This window comes from Cyphomyrmex costatus, unplaced genomic scaffold, assembly GCF_001594065.2.
Source record: "Cyphomyrmex costatus isolate MS0001 unplaced genomic scaffold, Ccosl1.0 scaffold1640, whole genome shotgun sequence".
Taxonomy (NCBI): Eukaryota; Metazoa; Arthropoda; class Insecta; order Hymenoptera; family Formicidae; genus Cyphomyrmex; species Cyphomyrmex costatus.
Genome location: NW_017275654.1, coordinates 55,066 through 73,979, shown reverse-complemented (window position 1 = coordinate 73,979; position 18,914 = coordinate 55,066). Strand labels below are relative to the sequence as shown.

At 38.9% G+C, this 18,914-nt stretch overlaps 1 protein-coding gene across 1 annotated transcript in view; it reads right to left on the bottom strand.

Moving 5' to 3' along the window:
• Nucleotides 1-798: 798 nt before the first annotated feature.
• The window catches only part of LOC108771780 (serine-rich adhesin for platelets), a 40,898-nt gene continuing 22,782 nt past the window's right edge, over nt 799-18,914 (bottom strand). Inside the window, 7 exon segments of the mRNA XM_018537141.1 lie at nt 799-1,632; nt 1,694-1,714; nt 1,717-5,602; nt 6,127-6,826; nt 8,790-8,946; nt 10,618-10,741; nt 10,886-10,947. Of these exon segments, the coding sequence (XP_018392643.1) occupies nt 1,340-1,632; nt 1,694-1,714; nt 1,717-5,602; nt 6,127-6,826; nt 8,790-8,946; nt 10,618-10,741; nt 10,886-10,947 (5,243 nt within the window). The 3' untranslated portion in view covers nt 799-1,339.

Here is an 18,914-nt window from a genome sequence, read left to right as displayed (position 1 = left end):
TCGCACCTGATAGCAGAATGCGTATAATTGTACATACGAAACAAATTATGCAAACAGTAAGCCGCGATCTCTCTTCCTTCGGCTTTCTCGCATATATCATTGTAACGCATCCGTTAAATCGACTATATGTCTTGCACGTTACTTCGAGATATCTACATTTTATCGAGCTACCTTCGTATCTAGATATTTGAGCAATGACGTTTCATCTAATTGCACTTTTTGATATTATGACGAATTAATTTGACGAATGTCTTAAACAATACGATCATCTGTGCAATATTCACTTCAACATACTCCAATATATACACGATAATTAGAATTATTTAAATTAAAAGAGAATAATTTCGAAAAATTCTTTATTAAAAAAACATTTTATACGAAATTCTAAGATTTTTCTATTAAAAATATTTTTAGATATACTTCACTGACGTGAGTGAAATTTATAGTCGTAAATATTTTATTAAAGATATATTCGACTTCATCTCGATAACATTATTAGTTCGACATACTTCGATATGTACTTGTCAATTAAAATTATTTAAATTTGTAAAAAATACAGTTTCGAAAAATTGCTTTATCAAAAATATTTTATACGAAATTCTGAGAAGATTCTTGTATTAAAAATATTTTTAGATATTCTGTACTGTGAGTACAATGCATAGTCGCAAATATTTTATCAAAAATATACCTATTCGACTTTATCTCGATAAAATTATTTATTCGGTCAAAAAGACGGCTAATTCATTATCGCGCTGCGTACGAGCAAGATGCCAAGAGCACGGATAAACCATAGGGCGTAGTTTCTTCGGCAATATTCGGCAACGTTCAGAAATTCGCGTTTGGCGGATCTGAATCATTCGCTCGACGAGTGATTGCGATATATAATAAATCGCTTCACAGTCACGCGACTTCACTATCTTCGCTTAATGTCTCTCGCGCCAATATGTCCCGAGGACACAACGTAGGAACCGACTTTTTCGCTTTCTTACTTAACGCTAACGATAAGTGTGACTTCTTTTCTCAAACGAAACTGCGCCAACGATGTTTCCTCGCTTCCCTCTTTGATCCAATCGATGATCGCGAGTCGATTAGAACGCATTAACTTTAATAAGTGTGAATCCAGCGCGAAGCGCTATGGCAATGGGCTTAGGAGAAGAAGGGAGCCCTCTTCTTCGGGTATTTCTTACGTATTGAGTGTTAAAAAAAGGAAGGAAGAAAATATAAATACACTAAAGAGTCCTAAAGGATTCACGAATTACCAAAATCAACGGAATCGAGGAAACACGAGATTCGAAGAAAACGAAACGGTGGAGCATCCTTCATTTCTCCTCGTGGACGCTCACCAGGAGCGATTTCGGCACTTCCGGTTACGCACTTCATGACGGCAACTCTGCGTCACTTCGTCAAACGCCGTGCCCTCCTCGCACACGAACCGGAAGTCCAGCACCTGTCGCGAGGTAAAACCGGGCGAACAATAATGGAACAATCGACAGTCCCTGAAGTCACCATAGAAGCGATACATTTCTTTCTCGAGGCAATTAAAGCTCGGGTGCTTCCGCGGTTTTACGAGTTTCCGGCTGTTTGATCTGAGGATCGCAGTTTCCATCGACGCACCGGGATCGGAGTCCTCCGCTTTAGGCAAGATGGTCGTCAAGACCGAGACCGACGTCGCACGTTCGGGAATCGGAGGGACCGAAGAAACCAAAGAAGTTTTCTCCTCATAGATTTTAGAAGTGGGAGCTGCGGTGGTCTCCGTTATTTCGAAATATTTCTCAGTACTCGGCGTAATCTCAGCATACTCGGATTTTTCGGACAGCAACGTCGTCGGTGGAATAGTCGTCGGTACGAGAGTATCGATGTCCTCCGTCGTTTCCTGCGGTTTAACATCTACTTCCTTCGTGGTCGGCTCAATGGAAGGCGCAAGAGTGAACAATTTAGATAGAGGATAAGGAGTGGAAGCTTCGATTTTCGTGGTCGTCATTTCTGGATCAGCGTTTTTCGAAGAGTTGGTCGAAGTATTTTGCTCAGACGGGTTTGGAAGTTGATCCTCCTTGTTTGTTTGATCATTATTTGCTGAAAAGAGAGATATACGTTCGTTCGTTTCCAGTTTACTCTCGAGACCGTTCTCCTCGCTTCTACTCAACTCCGTCGTCGTCGTCGTCGCTGCTGCGGTCATTGTTGTTGCCTCCGTTGTTGTTGTTGTCGTTGTTGTTGTTGCCACTGTTGACGTCGTTGCAGCTGTTGTCGTTGAGGTTGCTGCCGTCGTTATCGCTGCCGTCGTCGTCGTTGCTGCTGCCGTCGTCGATACCGCCGTTATTGTCACAGGTTCCGTCGTCATTTCCGGATTCTCCGTATTCAACATTTCTATTGTAGTAGTAGTAGCTTCGGTAGTGGTAGTGGTGGTGGTAGATTTTCGTGTAGGTAAAATTAGCTTCCTGATAGTTGGTTTTGGCACCAAGTCATTATAAGATTTAATCGGTTTCGCCGGCTTCGGATTATATAGACCCAATCTCGGTTTGATCACAACCGGATTCGGAGTCGTCGAAGGAGGATTGTAAGCATAAATCCTTTTATTCCCAGTAGGCTTAAATAGTTTCGGTGGCGTGGCACGAGGAGTGGTAGTCTTTGGTCGACGAGTGGTCGTCGTTCGAGGAGTTGTGATCGCAGTTGTGATCGGAGTCGAGCTCGATATCGATGTGGTCGACTCTATTGTGGTTGAGGTTGCCGCGGTCGACGCCGTTGTGCTGGACGCTGTCGTAGTCGATGCCGCTGTGTTTGATATCGTCGTAGTTAATGCCGGCGTTGTAGTCGACAAAGTCGTAGTTAAACTTGTGATTTCCTGGAGATCCTTGATCTTCGTGACACCGGCCACGTGATCCGTCTGCGTTTCTACTTCGATGCTATCATCATTCTTCTCTATATTCTTCGTACGATTAGGATCTTTCGCTGACGTATCTTCCTTCTCTCCATCGTTTTTGTCCTCACTCTTGTCCTCTTCAAATTCTTTCGAATTTGTGGTAATTTCTGTTTTGTAATTTTCGGGCTCGTAATTGTCGTCGACGTAATCATGCGCGCCGCTTTCGTTAGATGCTGACGATTCTTCCGTTGTTTCCTCGTCCTCATTATTATCCGATACTGGCAATTCGTCTGTAAATTTCAGGACACCCTCAGTACTACCCTCGCCATCTTCGGTCGAAGCCGTGATATCTTCCTGGGAATCGGTGTACTCCTCGGTATTCGTATAATCCATCGTGGAACCCTCAGTACTTTCTGAATACTCTCTGTAATCTTCCTGAATGCTATGCGTACTCTCCACGGACGATTCCGTTATATCCTGATAATCGTTCAATTCTTCGGAATTTACCTCTTCATTGTAATTTGCCGTTGAACTCTGCTCTTCGTCTGACATATCAGTGCTCGATTTCTTGCTTACATCTTCGCGATAAGCTGATTCTTTCTCCAAGTTACCTTCATTAGAAATTGTAACTTCGTCGGAAGAAATTTTGCTAGATCGGTTCTGCGAGTTCTCTTCGAGTTCTCCTTCATTTGTGTCAACTTCATCATCATCCGGAAATTCGTACTCCTTGTAAGAATCTTCCTCTTCGGTGGAAGACTTGTTCTCTTCAGAGACGTGTGTAACTTCTGTCGATTTCACTTCTTTTGCACTACTCGGATTTTCAGTGATGGTTGTATCTTCTTCTTCAGTATTCTGCGTATAATCTGGCACTTCAGTTTCCTGTTTTTCTTCCTCTAGTTTATCAGTACGTAGCTCCGAGCTCTTTGTATGATCTTCCACAATCTGGCGATTAAACGATCGTTCTATGTTCTTACTTCTACTGGCATCGTAACTTTTATCGTTCTGTAAGCTCTTCGAGTATATCGCGTCTCGTTGACCAATCGCCCTTGTATCAAGTTCTTTAAAAGTGTGTGACTCTGAGTCTCCGAAAATGTTACTATCAATTTGTTCCGCAATTTTCTTCTCAAAAGCTGCGATGGATGGAGTCATGGTGGTAGTAGAAGTAGAAGTAGTTGTAGTAGTAGAAGTAGAAATAACAGCATCAATAATAGCAGTAGTAGTAGTTCTTTCCATTTGCTGAATTGTCTCTGGTTCGATGTTTTCCATTCTTTGCTGCCTTATTCTCGAAGATATACGTCTTTTCGATGATCTCGGTCGAGAACTCTTCCTTCTCGGACCAGACTTTCGTTCTCCGTCATCTTTGGCACCATCATTTTGTTTAATTGTTTCATGCGGAACCGCGAATTGTCTTCTCTCGCCGGTGACGGAGTTCGATCGCTTCTCCGGATCATCTTTTATCAGGGATTCTGCGATTTGTCCTCTGTGCGCAACTTTCCCATCAGTCTTCGAGTCGTTGTGCGTGCCAGATTTTGTTTCCTCCTTGATGATAATCTCGATAGATGCGTCAGTCTTGGCGGACGTGGCTTTCACTTTAGAATCATTGTCGGAATCGAGTATTATTAAGTCTATAACGTCTCCTTGAGATTCATTCTTTCGAGGATGAGCAGTCGTAGATTCGAAGTGAATTTCAAGTTCTGACGTATCCTTAATGTGTTTTTTCTCATCAAGCGGTTTTTCAGCTTTAACTTTAATATTTGGAGATGAATAATCATTTATTTTCTCATCTTCTTCTTCCTCATCTTTATCCGCATTTTTATTTAAATTAAAGTGTTTAGAGGCTTCTGTCTTCAAGTCTTCTAAATAGTCTACTTTTTTTATCGCATTGTCTTTCACTTGCTTTATAGGTATTGTATCAAAAGCCTTGCTGTCTATCCCAACACGTTCGGTATTATTTTTATTTTCTTCAGCATTATTATGAAAAGAATCTTCGTTTACATTGTCGCTAAATAAAATGTCTCTAAATTTTATTAGACTTTCTTTAAGAGCTCGGAAATCTTTGAGGTTAATCTGGACATGCGTATTTTCTTTATTTATCGCATTACCTTCATTCTTACGCGGCTCGTCCTCTCGTACCATTTTGAAATTCTGACGATTGTCAACTCCGTAAACGAAGTGATAGGGTTGCTCGAGTGATCGTTTCGCGCGCAAGAATCTTATTTTCTCCATCGCGTTCTGGCGATTTTTGCGAATTTTTGGAACGTCGCGATAAAAGGGATCGAAGGACTCGTCACCCTCCTTGTAATCGTCATAGCTAGCCGGTATAGTTGGCAACGGCAGTGTCACCAATTGCGTAGTGTTCAGAGGTCTACCAGATTCATCGCTCACGCTCGCCTTCGCCGTGACAATCACCCGAGACTGCGAAGGCAGCAGAGGCGACGGGTGCTGCACAATTCTCTGGATATCTGGTGGCGGCAGATTTATGGTGATTTGATGAGGTTTGAGCTGCGGCACGTGAATGTGTTGAGTAACCTGACGAGTGACTGACTGCGACGACTGCGGAGGCTTCGGAGAAGGCCTCGGTGTCGGATAGAACGATCTCATAGTTGTCTCGACGATGGTCGGAGTCGGCAAAAAGTTGCCAGATATCCTCTGCTGCTGTTGCTGTGATGTTTGACTTGTTTTCGTCTGTACTGTTCGGGACGACTCTTGCTGGCTTGGCACCGGAGATATTGTCAGCTTAGAAATCTAATATTAAAAATAAAGAAATGTAAGAGAGTTTGAATAACATTTTCCATCAAGTCAGCTCCGCTAAACCAGAGACTGAAATGATTTTTAGCGCGACTGCTACATATATTTTTATTAAATAGTAGAGAATAGCAAACTTTATAAGTCGTGCTGGTTTGTTTGTTCCGTCGTGTCCGTTTGTCCAATTGTCCGTCTGCAAAAAATTTCTCAAAAACGACTTAACTTTTTCAAATTTTGTTTTCGGTAATAGAACCAAAAGATCTTAACTTTGTAGGGGCAAAATTTGTGTCAAATCAATTAACTATATAATGATCAAAGATCAAAGTTTAATAAGATTTTGAGTAATGTAATGAGCTAGAAAGATTTTAAAATGTTCAGAGATTGTAATGTATAATTATATTTTAATATTTTTAACGAAGGTTCTTCCAATACAGTTACAAGTTCTTTGTTGTACCAAATACTTTATTAAGTTTATAAAGAGTTTTATTATACAATTTTACGCGCTTATACAAAAAATTACATACCTTGCCCTTGTTCGCCGATTGTATCGCTTCCAATGCTCTTATGTCTTGTTCCTGATCGCCATCATCACGATAGTCAATAGTCTCGCGTGGATTGTTGCTATGGACGGAGAATTGTTCAGTAGTGCTCGCGATCCCGTGATTGTGAAAGATGGGGTTAATCAAGGCCGCCGGGTTGTTCGCGTTGCTGTTGAGCAGCGTCTGTATCGTGGAGGATGTCGCGAACAACGGCGTCACGGTAGACGGTTCGCTGTGAATGATCTGCGGTGGTGGACCCACCGTCGAGCTGTACCTGATCTGATGAATCTGCGGCGGGGGTGGCGGGGGTGGCGCCGGCGGTATGGTCGTCGAGCTTACAGCACCCTGATTACTGAACAATTGATAAGACGTGGCCTGATTGCTGGTGCGCTCGCCGCCATTGTGAAAGATGTACTGGTGATGGTAACCGCCGTTCTTATCATCGTACAGCGACTTGGACTGGCTCGTGTGTACTTGTGGGAACGGTGGTTGCGGCTGATAGTGCTGCGGATAACCGGCTGGGTGCTGGAAGGAACCACTAGCGGCCGTGGTGGATGGTTTGCTAGGTCGGGATGTGGTCGTGCTAGTTGTGCTGGTTGTGCTGGGTCGCGCCGAGGTAGTTCGCAGCAGTTGATGCTCTTCTACTGGATCAATCGTCAGGTCGTCCTCGTCATCACCGTTCAAGCTGTAAGCGACGTAAGAAGCAGATATGCGATATTAAAAGCGATATATAGTGTTCAGTAAAGACCGTAATTCATGCACTGAGAGAAATGTTACGTATAACCATTATATTAATGAATCTAGTTATTGTATTCATAAATTAATTGGGCATTAAGTTGAACATTGATTAACGATCATTCGTTAGGCCAAAGTTTTGTTCAGCGTAAGTTATTATAGTCTTTACTGGACACCTTGTACATCAATCGTAACAAGTTGGACATTATCTCGCGTATCTGTGACTCCTCTCGGTAGCGCTTTTACATGAGTACACGAAACTAGATATTATACTAGATATTACGTTACATAGAGCATGTATCACTGCCTGGTGATTTATAGGCTGCGATCTCGATGTCTGTCCAGATACGGCGAGCAAATATCTTTATCTGTTCACAGTGGTCGTACATTGCGTCGCATTATAAATTCTTAGGAAAAAAAATCATCGTCGTTAGCGGCTGCTCGTGTGTCATATCGTACATTCCCTAGCGTCAGCGGCTCGCAAGATAACCGCTTCGAAGTAACGACCGTTAATTGCTGGATAAGACTGACGGATGATAATAACGTATAAGATGCAAGACGGGCGGGGAAGAGGTCGGGATGTTGGTTCCCGAGGGTAAAATGAACGGCGCGGGAACGAGATTTACTGTCGACCGAAAATAGAAGTCGTCTTGAGAAAAGATGACTTAGCCTCCTCGTCGAACAGCATATAAATTTCGTTTGTCGTGACAGTTAATCGTTATAATTTTTATCTGCATACGTCCCGCGGCCATAGGGGGAGGACGCCAGCATTCCTGGGATACCGAGCGGAGGAAAGCCGTTGAAATATTTATGGGTGTACGTATATACGTACGGATAACGTATGTACGTGCCTTTTACGTGACGATGATTTCGAGACGCTGAGACCCCGAGGTGTGCAAAAATACGTACGCATCACGAGCCATAAAGCGTACGAGTCTGGAAATGCGAGCCTGAGATACCGAGCTGCATCGCGTTGTTTTGTTTTCGCTATGGGAACATTATGCGATCATATTTCTGAAAGCATTGCTTTGGACTGCTTTGCGCAAACGAAACGAAGCAGGAAAAATGTAGCAATCCGCGAAATGCCAGCAAGAATTTTTGAAATGCGGCGACTCGATATTACCTCGTGTACGGGGTGTCCGTGAAGGCAAATAACAAAATTATACTGTCACCTTTCCTATTTTGAATAAAAATCCGATGTTTCAAAAAATCTAATTTTACTTTAACGACCAAAATCTTAAAATATGAGAAAAAAAACTATTTTCCAATTTTAAATTAATTTGATTAATATAAAAGTTTATCTTAAGTGACAAACTTAAAGATTAAGAGTTTAAGATCTTGTGGTCGTTAAATTGAAAAGTTTGACTTTTAAAAAATTCGGATTTTTATCCAAATCGGGAGAAGCAACAGTATATAATTTTGTTATTTATTTACATTCAATAATTTCCGCTTTCAGTAATTTTTATCGATATTGTCATTATTTATATCCATGTAAAATTTTATATAAACGAAAGATAAATTACATCGAACAGAAAAAGTACGTTGTATATGTCTTCGGTGCTTACGAAACGTAAAGTGAACGTCCGAGTTTGTTAGGAATTGCGGTCGTATTTGACACCTTGTATATGACCAGCGAAGCAATCAGAATGTGCAACAACTTCTTTCGTTCGATAGTCAGTCTCTGTTCGCAGCAATTTGCATCAATGTGAAACCAGAAAGTAGATTAGCGACCGACTTGCCGTGTCATTAATAAAATTTCCAGAAAGTCAGAATTATTATTAACCTTTTGACAACACCTATTTTCTATACGTTTATGTAAATCGCTACCTTCTGTAGAATGTAAAACGAAAACTGGACTTTATAATCACGTTATTAAATATAGCAAGGTATAAGGCGTGTCCTGATAGAATTACCTGAGTGTCACAGCGTTATTGCCATACAGCTCTAGATTCAGATTGTAGAACCGCTCACTCTTGCTGCAGTCGACCTCATCAACCCTCTCGCAGACTCTGGTTTCCTGGTCGAAGACGGTTCCGTTCAGACAGAGGAATTTTATGTCCATAATCTCGTCTGAAACCAAGTCTCACGGTGAAGAAGAGGGTCATTATTCGGGGATGCTCTGGACTCACGGGGCGTGCTTGTCGTGATTTTAATACGACCCTGACTTTGAGTTTCTTGATGCGGATTTGCTTAATTCAATCGTTTTCCGATATTAACGTTACTTAATTCAATTAAGAATAATCATTACGCATTCTCTCAGAAAAAGACATATCATGATAACAACTATTATGAAAGTAATATATCTGACAATTTTTATATATAGAATTAATGTACATAGTTGAATAAACTACATTATGGTTATAATTAATTAAAATTAAATAATTACGAAAATTTATTAATTCTTGTAATCATTAAACGTTAATTGCAATAACTATAAAGTTTATTTAATTATACCATATGCATTAATTCTTTAAGTAAATTATATAACTGTTACATATACAGAGTTGCTACCACTATAAAAAATGCTTTCTTTTTCTTTGAGTGCGTACCTCGTAAATTACAAAGGTATATTTTATATACTACTATATTAATTAAATTCAACAAGGTTATTTCTTTAAAAGAAAAACGACTTCATTATATAAATATATTAAAATTCTTTGAAATTCTTCGCACTTGATTCTTTGAGTATAATTTTTCACGTTGATCACTCCAGACTTGCGTCTCCATTAAGAGAACGCAATAATTTATCTTTGGTGAGACGCTTCTCGCATATTTCGGAGACGTTTTCGTTCCATTCTCCTAAACTCCCGGAGAAACCTACTACAAGCGTCGCGTCCACCTCGAACCGATCCAGTCCATAAAGTTGATTTTGTACAAGCGATTATGCAAATCGTTTTATATGTCAAGTGTTCACGTGGCGCGACGAAAGAGTCTGAGCCGACTGTTTGGATCCGGGGCCGAGAGCCAGCGATTTATCAAAGACAGATCCGGATTAGAGCTGGAATTAGTAGCGATAATTAATAGCAGCGCGAACCTATTTAAGATCGGCACGTATCGACGGTAAGTAGATCGTTTCGAAAGCAGCTCGAATGAAGGCTGCCCATCGAAGTTTTGTAATCGATCACGGGAGATCTTTCATGGCGAGAATGTCACGGTCGTCGAAGAACGTTTACTGACCTAAGCCGAGAGTCTGGTTGCGACTCGTCATGAGGAGTCTGTCTCCCCATTATGTGAATTTGGTTTTGAGAATTCAATTAGTGATTTATTACTCAACTGAAATTTTGCTCTTTAAAAAAAAAGAACACCAGCAAAATAAAGCAGTAAATTTTATTTTTATACTATTGATTTATTTAAAGGATCTTAATTAGTTTGCAATTTAATTAATGTTGTATTAATATCATATCAGACTGCAACATATTTTTAATACAATTACATTTCTCTTCATAATGTCATCGATTTCGTCTAGTATCAATTATAATGTTTATACATTAATTTATACACACGTTATGTAAATTATTCAGATTTTTTAATTAAAAATACTTGGTACGTGCTAAACCTACCGAAGTGAGTAATATAATTCGTTTAAAGTTTAGATTCGTGTCTCCATAAGTTTATTTAACGAATCTCGCGAAAAAAATCAAGTTTTAAAATCTCGAAATTTTTTTTGTACGTTAAAATATGAATGATTTAAAGCATGATTGTGCAATACGTGGGGATCTCGCTTTTATAATGCAAAACTACCTTTCTGGCCGATGGTGCAGACGTGAAACATTTGACAGCCCGCTTCGACGTCCGCGTAGTATCCGCCGATTACTTTTCCTTGACATGAGAAATTCGTTTCCGGCAGATTGTCGAAGTCCAGATACTTGAAAATCAGAAATCGACGCTTCAATGGAAAGAAAATGTAGCTGCTATTCGCGATGATATTTGTTCGAACTAAAAGCGTCAATTAGACTAAAAGCATTAATTTTTTCTTCCGATTTATTCAATCAATTTTTTGAACACTTACGCCAGGTTCCCCCGCGCTGCATAACAAACGGCCATGACGAAAGTCGAGAATCGACACGAAAACTGAAAAAGAAAAGACAACAAACGGGACATGAAAAAGTAGAAATTGCATACAAAAATTGTAAGCAGTAAGCAGATCAACATTTTGGATCCGTTACTTCTTACGTTATCGTTTTACGTTATTATTTACGTTCTTTCCTTTGTAATTGGTCTGTCACTTATTTTCATAAAAATACATAAAAGTCAACAAAAAAATCAAAATAACTAATTTTTTTAACGTCGATAAACAGTGAAATTTTGTAATAAAAATATCTCATTGTTTTGACATTTATAACATCAAAATAAAATCATTTTAACTTTCTCTTGACTTTAATGTGTTTCTTGGGTTGCTTACGACCTTTTCTTTCTTACTGCTTTTTTCTTACTATATATTTCTATATGCTATAGACTTATGTGTACTTATATTGAATAAATAAAACAACAAATAAGTATACGTGATCAGGATATAACTTGCAATCGCTTGAAATGAGTCGTTCTGTTTTTATATCTCTCAATAGATGATCAAAGAACAAATAAAGAATCTCCAATCAATCGATGTAACTCTTATTGAAAAATACGCGGCGTTCTTGAAACTTTCTAAAAAAACGCAATTACGAGTTTATTCTTAATAAGCTTATTTCTTTATAGTTTAATTTTCATTTGCAATATGTAAGTTCTCCCACGATATTTTTCAAGTTGTGGATGCATCCTGTTCGATAAGATACGAGATAACAAAAGTTATCTTTTGCCGAAAGGAAAGAAAAAGAATATTTGTGGTTGCCGCGCCGTCTCATTCGATGCAGCCGCGTCGTGTAATTTACGCGGAGGTAATTTATGCGGTTTCGCAATCGGGCCCGTGGTCCACGGTGGACCCCGTTGTACCAGTTGCAGCTATAATTATGCACAACTATCGTTACGCACCGGCGATAGGTTAATGCACCAAAGTGCTCCATAAATTCGAGATTGCTAGTTTGATTTGCTACCGTTATAAATACAACATAATCCGGCGTAACTGCAGTGTTACATAAACGCGATCGGATTGAATAAAATGTTACTATGTCAACGAAAGATTAAAGAGAAAGAAGATTGGATAAAAATCATTAAAATAGATTTAAAATTGGCTGTAATGTATGAGAAAAAAGAGGTGAGAAAATTAAAATAATTTATACTTAGAAATAAACGTGTTTGTCTTGATATAACAGCATGTATTTTTTGCTTTGCCAAATAAAAACGGTATTATGAAAAATCGGAAGATACAATATAACGAAAAAATAATAAGATAGTGGAATAGGCAACTTTCACCTTATCTAACACGTGCCAGACAGGTGTTAATTGTTACCGTCAGATTAAATTATATTCTTCGCCCCTACTCTGTCTCATAGTTCGTGTGGTATGCTAATAGCGCTCTGTAGGTATTCGAATTACAAGCTCTGTACTTTTTGTTCATAAAGATTTATGTAACGCGGTTATAATTGATTTATAGCTTATCATTTTAATGACCCATCGACACGTTAAAACACGAAATCATAATATTACAAGCATATATGTATATATATATTTTTTTTTAAATTACAACCTTACATATACTTATTTATTATTTACATAAAAAATTATATAAATTTATACAATTTTGCTTGACTTTTACAATCAAATTAAATATTTAGTGCAATTAAATAGCATTTAATGTTTACGTAACTCTATAAACTCGTACTTTTAAATTCTTTAAATAGCGTTAACATTCTTGAGTTTATTGATGATATGGCAATTAGTCTACTAATTATATTTCCAGCTCCAGCTGAGCGCCTATACTTTTATCCATTCCATTCTATTTGACTATGAAGCGCTATCTTGTAGTAGTCGCACCTGCTCTCGATAACACGATCGCGATACCTTGCAGCCGTTTCTGTAAAACGAGTCGAGACTTTATCGAGACCTACGGGCGACTTTTAATTCGCAATGCGCAAAGACGGGCCTTTCACCGTGTGGCGTTTGTGTAAAATATGTTCTCTCGTGTTCTCCTAGCGCGAGACCGTTCGCTCTCGATATACAATTATGTAATTCGGATAAAAAGGCGAAGGGATAAGAGTATAGGAGAGAAACGTCGCGCAATGGCATGGCGTAAGTCGACACGAGACAAAAAGCAACGCGGCACGTCGGATACGCCCGTCGTCGGACGTTTCGCCAGTTATTTTTTACATGAGCTGACCTTTCGTTCAACTCGACACGATGGCCCGGTCACAACGTTATAGCTTCCATCAGTTTCACCGCGGGCAACGTCGTTATTAATCCTGCATAGCTTTCTCGAGGTGAAAGAATATTCATCTTCGTCGATTTCGTTTGGATCGGGATACAAAACAGACATGAGACCGTTTGAATTAAACACGACTATACCACTCTCGATATTATATTGAAAAAATTGATTACTTAATACATTCCACTCACGTTACAAGGAATAATATTTTTCTGTAATAACAGACACAAATAAACAATTATCTTCCTGTATAGATATTATTCTCGTTTGAAATTTCTCCAGAAAAATACTTCTACAGGAAGATAATTTTCTGTTTGTATCTGTTATTACAGAAAAATATTATTCCTTGTAACGTGAGTGGAATGTATTAAGTAATCAATTTTTTCAACATAATATCGAGAGACCCGTGTGAAGCTGGCCCCCCAATATTAAAAAATCGATGTTTTTCTTCATGCATTCGTTTGCTCATCGTTTGCTCACGAATGCTTAGTTGGAATTTTCGTTTGCTCACCCTTAGTTCAAAAGATATACGAAAATTATGTTTTGGGGGGCCAGCTTCACACGGGTTCGAGAGAGCGGTATAGTCGTGTTTAATGTAAGCGGCGGCTGTATGTCTATTTTATTTCAAATTAAACGTATCAAATGATTGGTGTTTCATAGCTTCACGTTCATGAACTGTTCATGAACTTGAGGAGCGGCTTAAACATCCTGGAAATTTAATATAAACTGTTCTGTACTTACAGAAAAAAATACAATATGATTAGAGATGCTGAAGGGACGCGAAAGGGCTGGCTCGAGCCATGTGAGCGCGCATCTCACGTACAAGAGTTTAAAAAGGGAAAGGAGGAAAAAATGGAAAGTAGTCGCGGCACACGTCAAGATTTTACAGTAGAAACCGAAATTTCATAAATAATTCCTCGAGCATACCGCGCTCGGCCGACTGTGACGAAGTTCTTTGAAACACTTCTTGGTGTTCTTCTCCGACATCGTTCTGCACTGATCTAACCGTCCGGGCATGAACTTCTGCTTACATTTATCGCGAACGATTCGAGCCGATATTCTCATAACCCTTACAGAAATTGAATATCTCTGAGCCAATTTATTACTGACAGACAGTAATTAATTATTTTCGAGTGCCAAAAATGCTAAACTACAATGCCTTTAATATATTTAAATAAGTAATTAACTACTATCTTTTAATTAGTATTAGATTTTTGTAAGAGAATCTATTCTTATTTCAAGACTATCAAGTAATGTCTTAAGGTACTAATACAACTCTCTTGATTTCTTCATTAGTTTATCTTAAAGCTGCACTTAAAACGGTCTTAAATATAAGAATCGATTATAAATACCGACCTCGGTATCCTATTCTTCCCCGTACGAAAAGAATTCGAAGCGATTCTCCTCTTGCTCTATCTCGCCTGGCATCCGAAGCATTTGAAAACGCATTCCTAATTCAAATCGTTACAAATACGGTTTCGTAATCGCACCGGAATGTTACGGACTTATTGCTGAGAAATATGCAATGTTGGTATTAATTTAATAACTTAATTTGAAAGTAATAATCCATTACGCGAGCAAATCTGGAAGAAAAAAGAAATCAAAGGCCTATAACTCGATTTTTATATCTCTTTTAGCATACAAGAATCACAGCTTGATATTATACAAGGAATGCAATTGCAAATGAACATTCATGTGGGCATATTAATCTAGCATTAAAGAGCCAGATATGAGAACAAAAGTAATTTGTTATGATTTACGAATGCATGATACTTGCTACTTTAATCCGCTTATTATTTCTGCTCTTATTCTTAATTCTCAACTCTCCGTCTGCAATCATAATTTTTAATCCCTCCGTTTGTGTAATCTAGATCTATAATATCCATCTTTTTTGTCCAACCTAAGTTTCTCTTTACTATTCTATCAAAGAAAATTCATAGTTACTTTGAAACATTCCTATTACATTACAAATAGTTTTTTAATTTAAATGTTAAAACCTTTATTTCAAAAAATTCAAATTTCTGCCAAAATGAGAGGTTTGTGACTGCAAAGTTTGGCTTGTATTAAAAAAGACCCAAATTGGAGACGGATTAACTATTTTCATCTGTAACTGTATTTTATAAACAAAAATTGTATTTTTTCAATTTTATGTTTTTTTCATTGCATTTATTCATTGAATTCGATAAATTTGTCTTGAGATTCAAAAACTTTTCGGACACGATTTTCCGGAAGATAACATCGTTTTATTGATAAACATGGAATTCACGTACTCATTTACAGAGATAACTTTTTGCGGAAAAAGTCCAGATTGCGACGACGTGTCTATTCAGCGTCATTGCGATTATTGAGGTTAATCACCGCTACGTTTATTTCCTGATATCACGATGTATCGTGGACGCGCGTGCACGTTGCATCTCCAATGACGACGTAATATCGGGGAAGCACGTGGCGCATCATGCATTACGAACAGCGCATCGTAATAATCAATCCGGCTTTCGTTATTGCAATTTTCTCTTAATGACGCTTGGCTCGCTTACGCGGGAGACGAGATTCCGCCATCCACTGAGCGATCGTATCGCCGTGTCGCGTTTTGCGTATATACACGTATAATAGCCCAGATGCATACGGTTGCTTACTTCTTTTCTCACTGTGCGCAATCGAAGAGGCGTATCCGAAGAAGCATAGAAGCCGGTGATATAATCCCTTAACGCGTAACACCTGTGTGAATCTCGTGACATTTAGAGCTGCCAGCTTTAGTCGGTCTGTCGCTCGTCTTCGCGCGTGATTTTGTCAATAAATTATCTCTTCCTCGGTATCGTCCTAGCATTTGCCATCGCGGCCGCTGTCCACTGTATCTTGAACAATCTTATACGCAGGAAAATGGCTAAGCCTTGTGGGTTTTCAACAGTAAGATGTTCTCTAAGCTATAAGTCTTAAGTCATAAGAAATTGACCAATCACAGTCGAATGTGAGAAGAACAATCGACTATAATTGATCAATTTCTTTTATGGCTTTTACACTTTTTCTCCAAGTGTCGTGCTGATAGAGCATAGAACTCTGCCAGTACTAAGTAGGACTGACGTTAGAACTGTTATAAACAACCAGCACGACACTTTTTCTCCAAGTGTCGTGTTGTATTTATATTTAAATGTTATAATTATTAGTAATTCTTGGAATTTTGTGTTCATATTATATATTTCAGTAGAACTCGAGTAGTACTAATTAAAACTGTTGTCAAAATTGATAATATTTGTCGTTTTTTGGTACTTTAAAGGAGAAAGTGTCGTACTAGATTCCCGAAGTTAGCACGACATATTTTCATTTTTAATGTTTTAGTATTACAAATGCGGAACTATTGTTTATTTTTACAAGGAACTGTAGAACTGTGAAAAGTGCTACTGGAACTGTTGTAATTTTTTTGACAACGACAGAATGTCGTATCAACTTCACAGATCCGCGCGAATGGATCTCTCGCGAGCGACGTGAAAGTGTGCGGATCCTCCCACACGAACGGCCGTCCTCGACACGAGGCGAGATCCTATCGATCTTTATGACGCTTTATTGCCAAGCAATCAGGAAGACTTATATATAATTGGGTAATCTGTTAATTAGACGAGATAGCGATCGTTTGAGAGTCTCAGAGACAAACGATCGTTAGAAAAGTAACAAGGTGGAATTAAATTATAAGAGCGTGTTTCTTCTGTTTAGTGAAGCGTACATTAATGTCAACCAGCAATATAATGAATCTAATGAATAAATATAATAGAACTGTGTATTATGCTTCGCGATTAGTCAGTTAGATATAAAAATGACAAAGTACGAACAGCAGCTACTAATTTGTTTTATTTCTGTTTAAAGATAAATAAGAAAGATACTCGGATTGCTTTATGTTTAGAAGTATGATTGAAAAAAGTTAGATTAATTAGATGGAACGTTTTTTTTACATAATTCCTGTATGCAATGCGTTTATGTAGAAATTATATCAAAATATCAAGACACACCATCGCGAACGGCGATTACTATAATTCGTTTTCTTTACGGATAAGAAAAATGTATTGTATTGTGTTCAAAAATATGATTGGATAAATTTGTAGGATTAACTAAAGTGTACGGTGTATTTTTTTTTCTTTTACATTGTTCTCCTATAATACATATGGAAACCGCGCTAAATAAAGTATCAAGTCGCACCATCGAGCACTCGAACGACTTAATTAATATCGACGAGATATTAATCGTGTGGATCGGCGAGAAATCGAAAGTAAGCGGGCTCAGTCAGTCGCTTGAAATGAACCGTAGCTCGATCGTATATTAGGAAATGGTTCCGCGATTGAAGCGGACCAATGAGCATACCAGAAACAACGCTTTTGTTTGCGTCGGCGTGCTGATAATAATCGGCGACTCCGCGGGCGATAAATAGCGATTACATGCTCTCGTTCGCTTGTTCGCGGCTAATTAACGGTTAATCGATCGGTAACGTTAGTCGCTCGCGAGTCCGACGGCGAGAGATTCATTTCAGCCTAAAGCTTCCGCAACCCTGACGCGGCGCACAGTAATTAATTCCGCTCCCCTTCCTTTCGCGAATATTAATTGCGCCTGCATGGAACAAATCGCGGATTCGCTCGGGCATCAGCGAGTATTGCCCAATCGACCTTACATACGTTAGTTTATAGGTCGTTCGCGTAAATGTTAATTGAAGTCAAAGCTCAGCTAATTTTCTGCGCCTTTTTTTAATTATTCCACGTTCAGAAAGAGATAAAGATGCACCTTAACTAACATCATCTAATGCATTTACACAGGACGGCCTTGTGTGAAAGAGAGAGAGAAGACTTGCGGCAGCAAGATTTGTAGCAGTGCATTAAAGGTAACTCTTCTCAAATTATCCGTTTGCATTACCTACAGTTAACAGAGACAGCGACGGACTTTATTTTATACCCTTTGCATAATGACATTTTGATAGTTTTAATTCACATTTACGTCTCTCTTCGATTTCGCAATCCACAACTTTGTACAAGCTTTGCTCCCCCGTTTCTCCTTCTCCCTTTTTCTTTCTCTGTCTCTCTCTCTCTTTCTCTCTGAAACGAAGACGTCTCAAACCCCGATTATCGCAATCTAACCGTCACTAGGTACTATTACCGTGATATTACTGCTACAGTAGCGTCGCTCCAAACAGCGTTACTCCATCAGACAGAAATATTGCTTAATCCCCTCTGGCGGCTCATCTCGGGGAGCCAGTTTTCCCCTTCCTCCCCCTCGCGATCTCACGGCTGCACCATATACTTTTTACTCGCGCAAAACCATTCTTTACGCTGATTACTGTGATCGAGCGAGAAGGAAATCAAATTATTACCGGCGCATCGACGCCGTACCAATTATACGCGCATCTTGCCACCCTATCTGTTTTGTATTCACGACGTTAGCGCAATGTCGTCATAATTCTCGATATTATACGAGTGCGCTCGAGGTGTCCAGTACTGGACCGATTGATGTTGCTTCGTTAATTAGCACCTCGCTGTAATTGGATTTAACGCGGACACACTCGATCGATTACGTTCCGCTCGAAATTATTGCATCATGATTTATCCAATATTTATACAGCTCCTTATATTTTAAATATCTGTATACTTATATCCCGCCTACACAGAAAGAACGTTTGCTAAAGTATCTAAAAACTTAGATATAAATACAGATCTGAAAATTATTTTATCAAACTAACAAAATAATTATAACGATGCTCAACTCA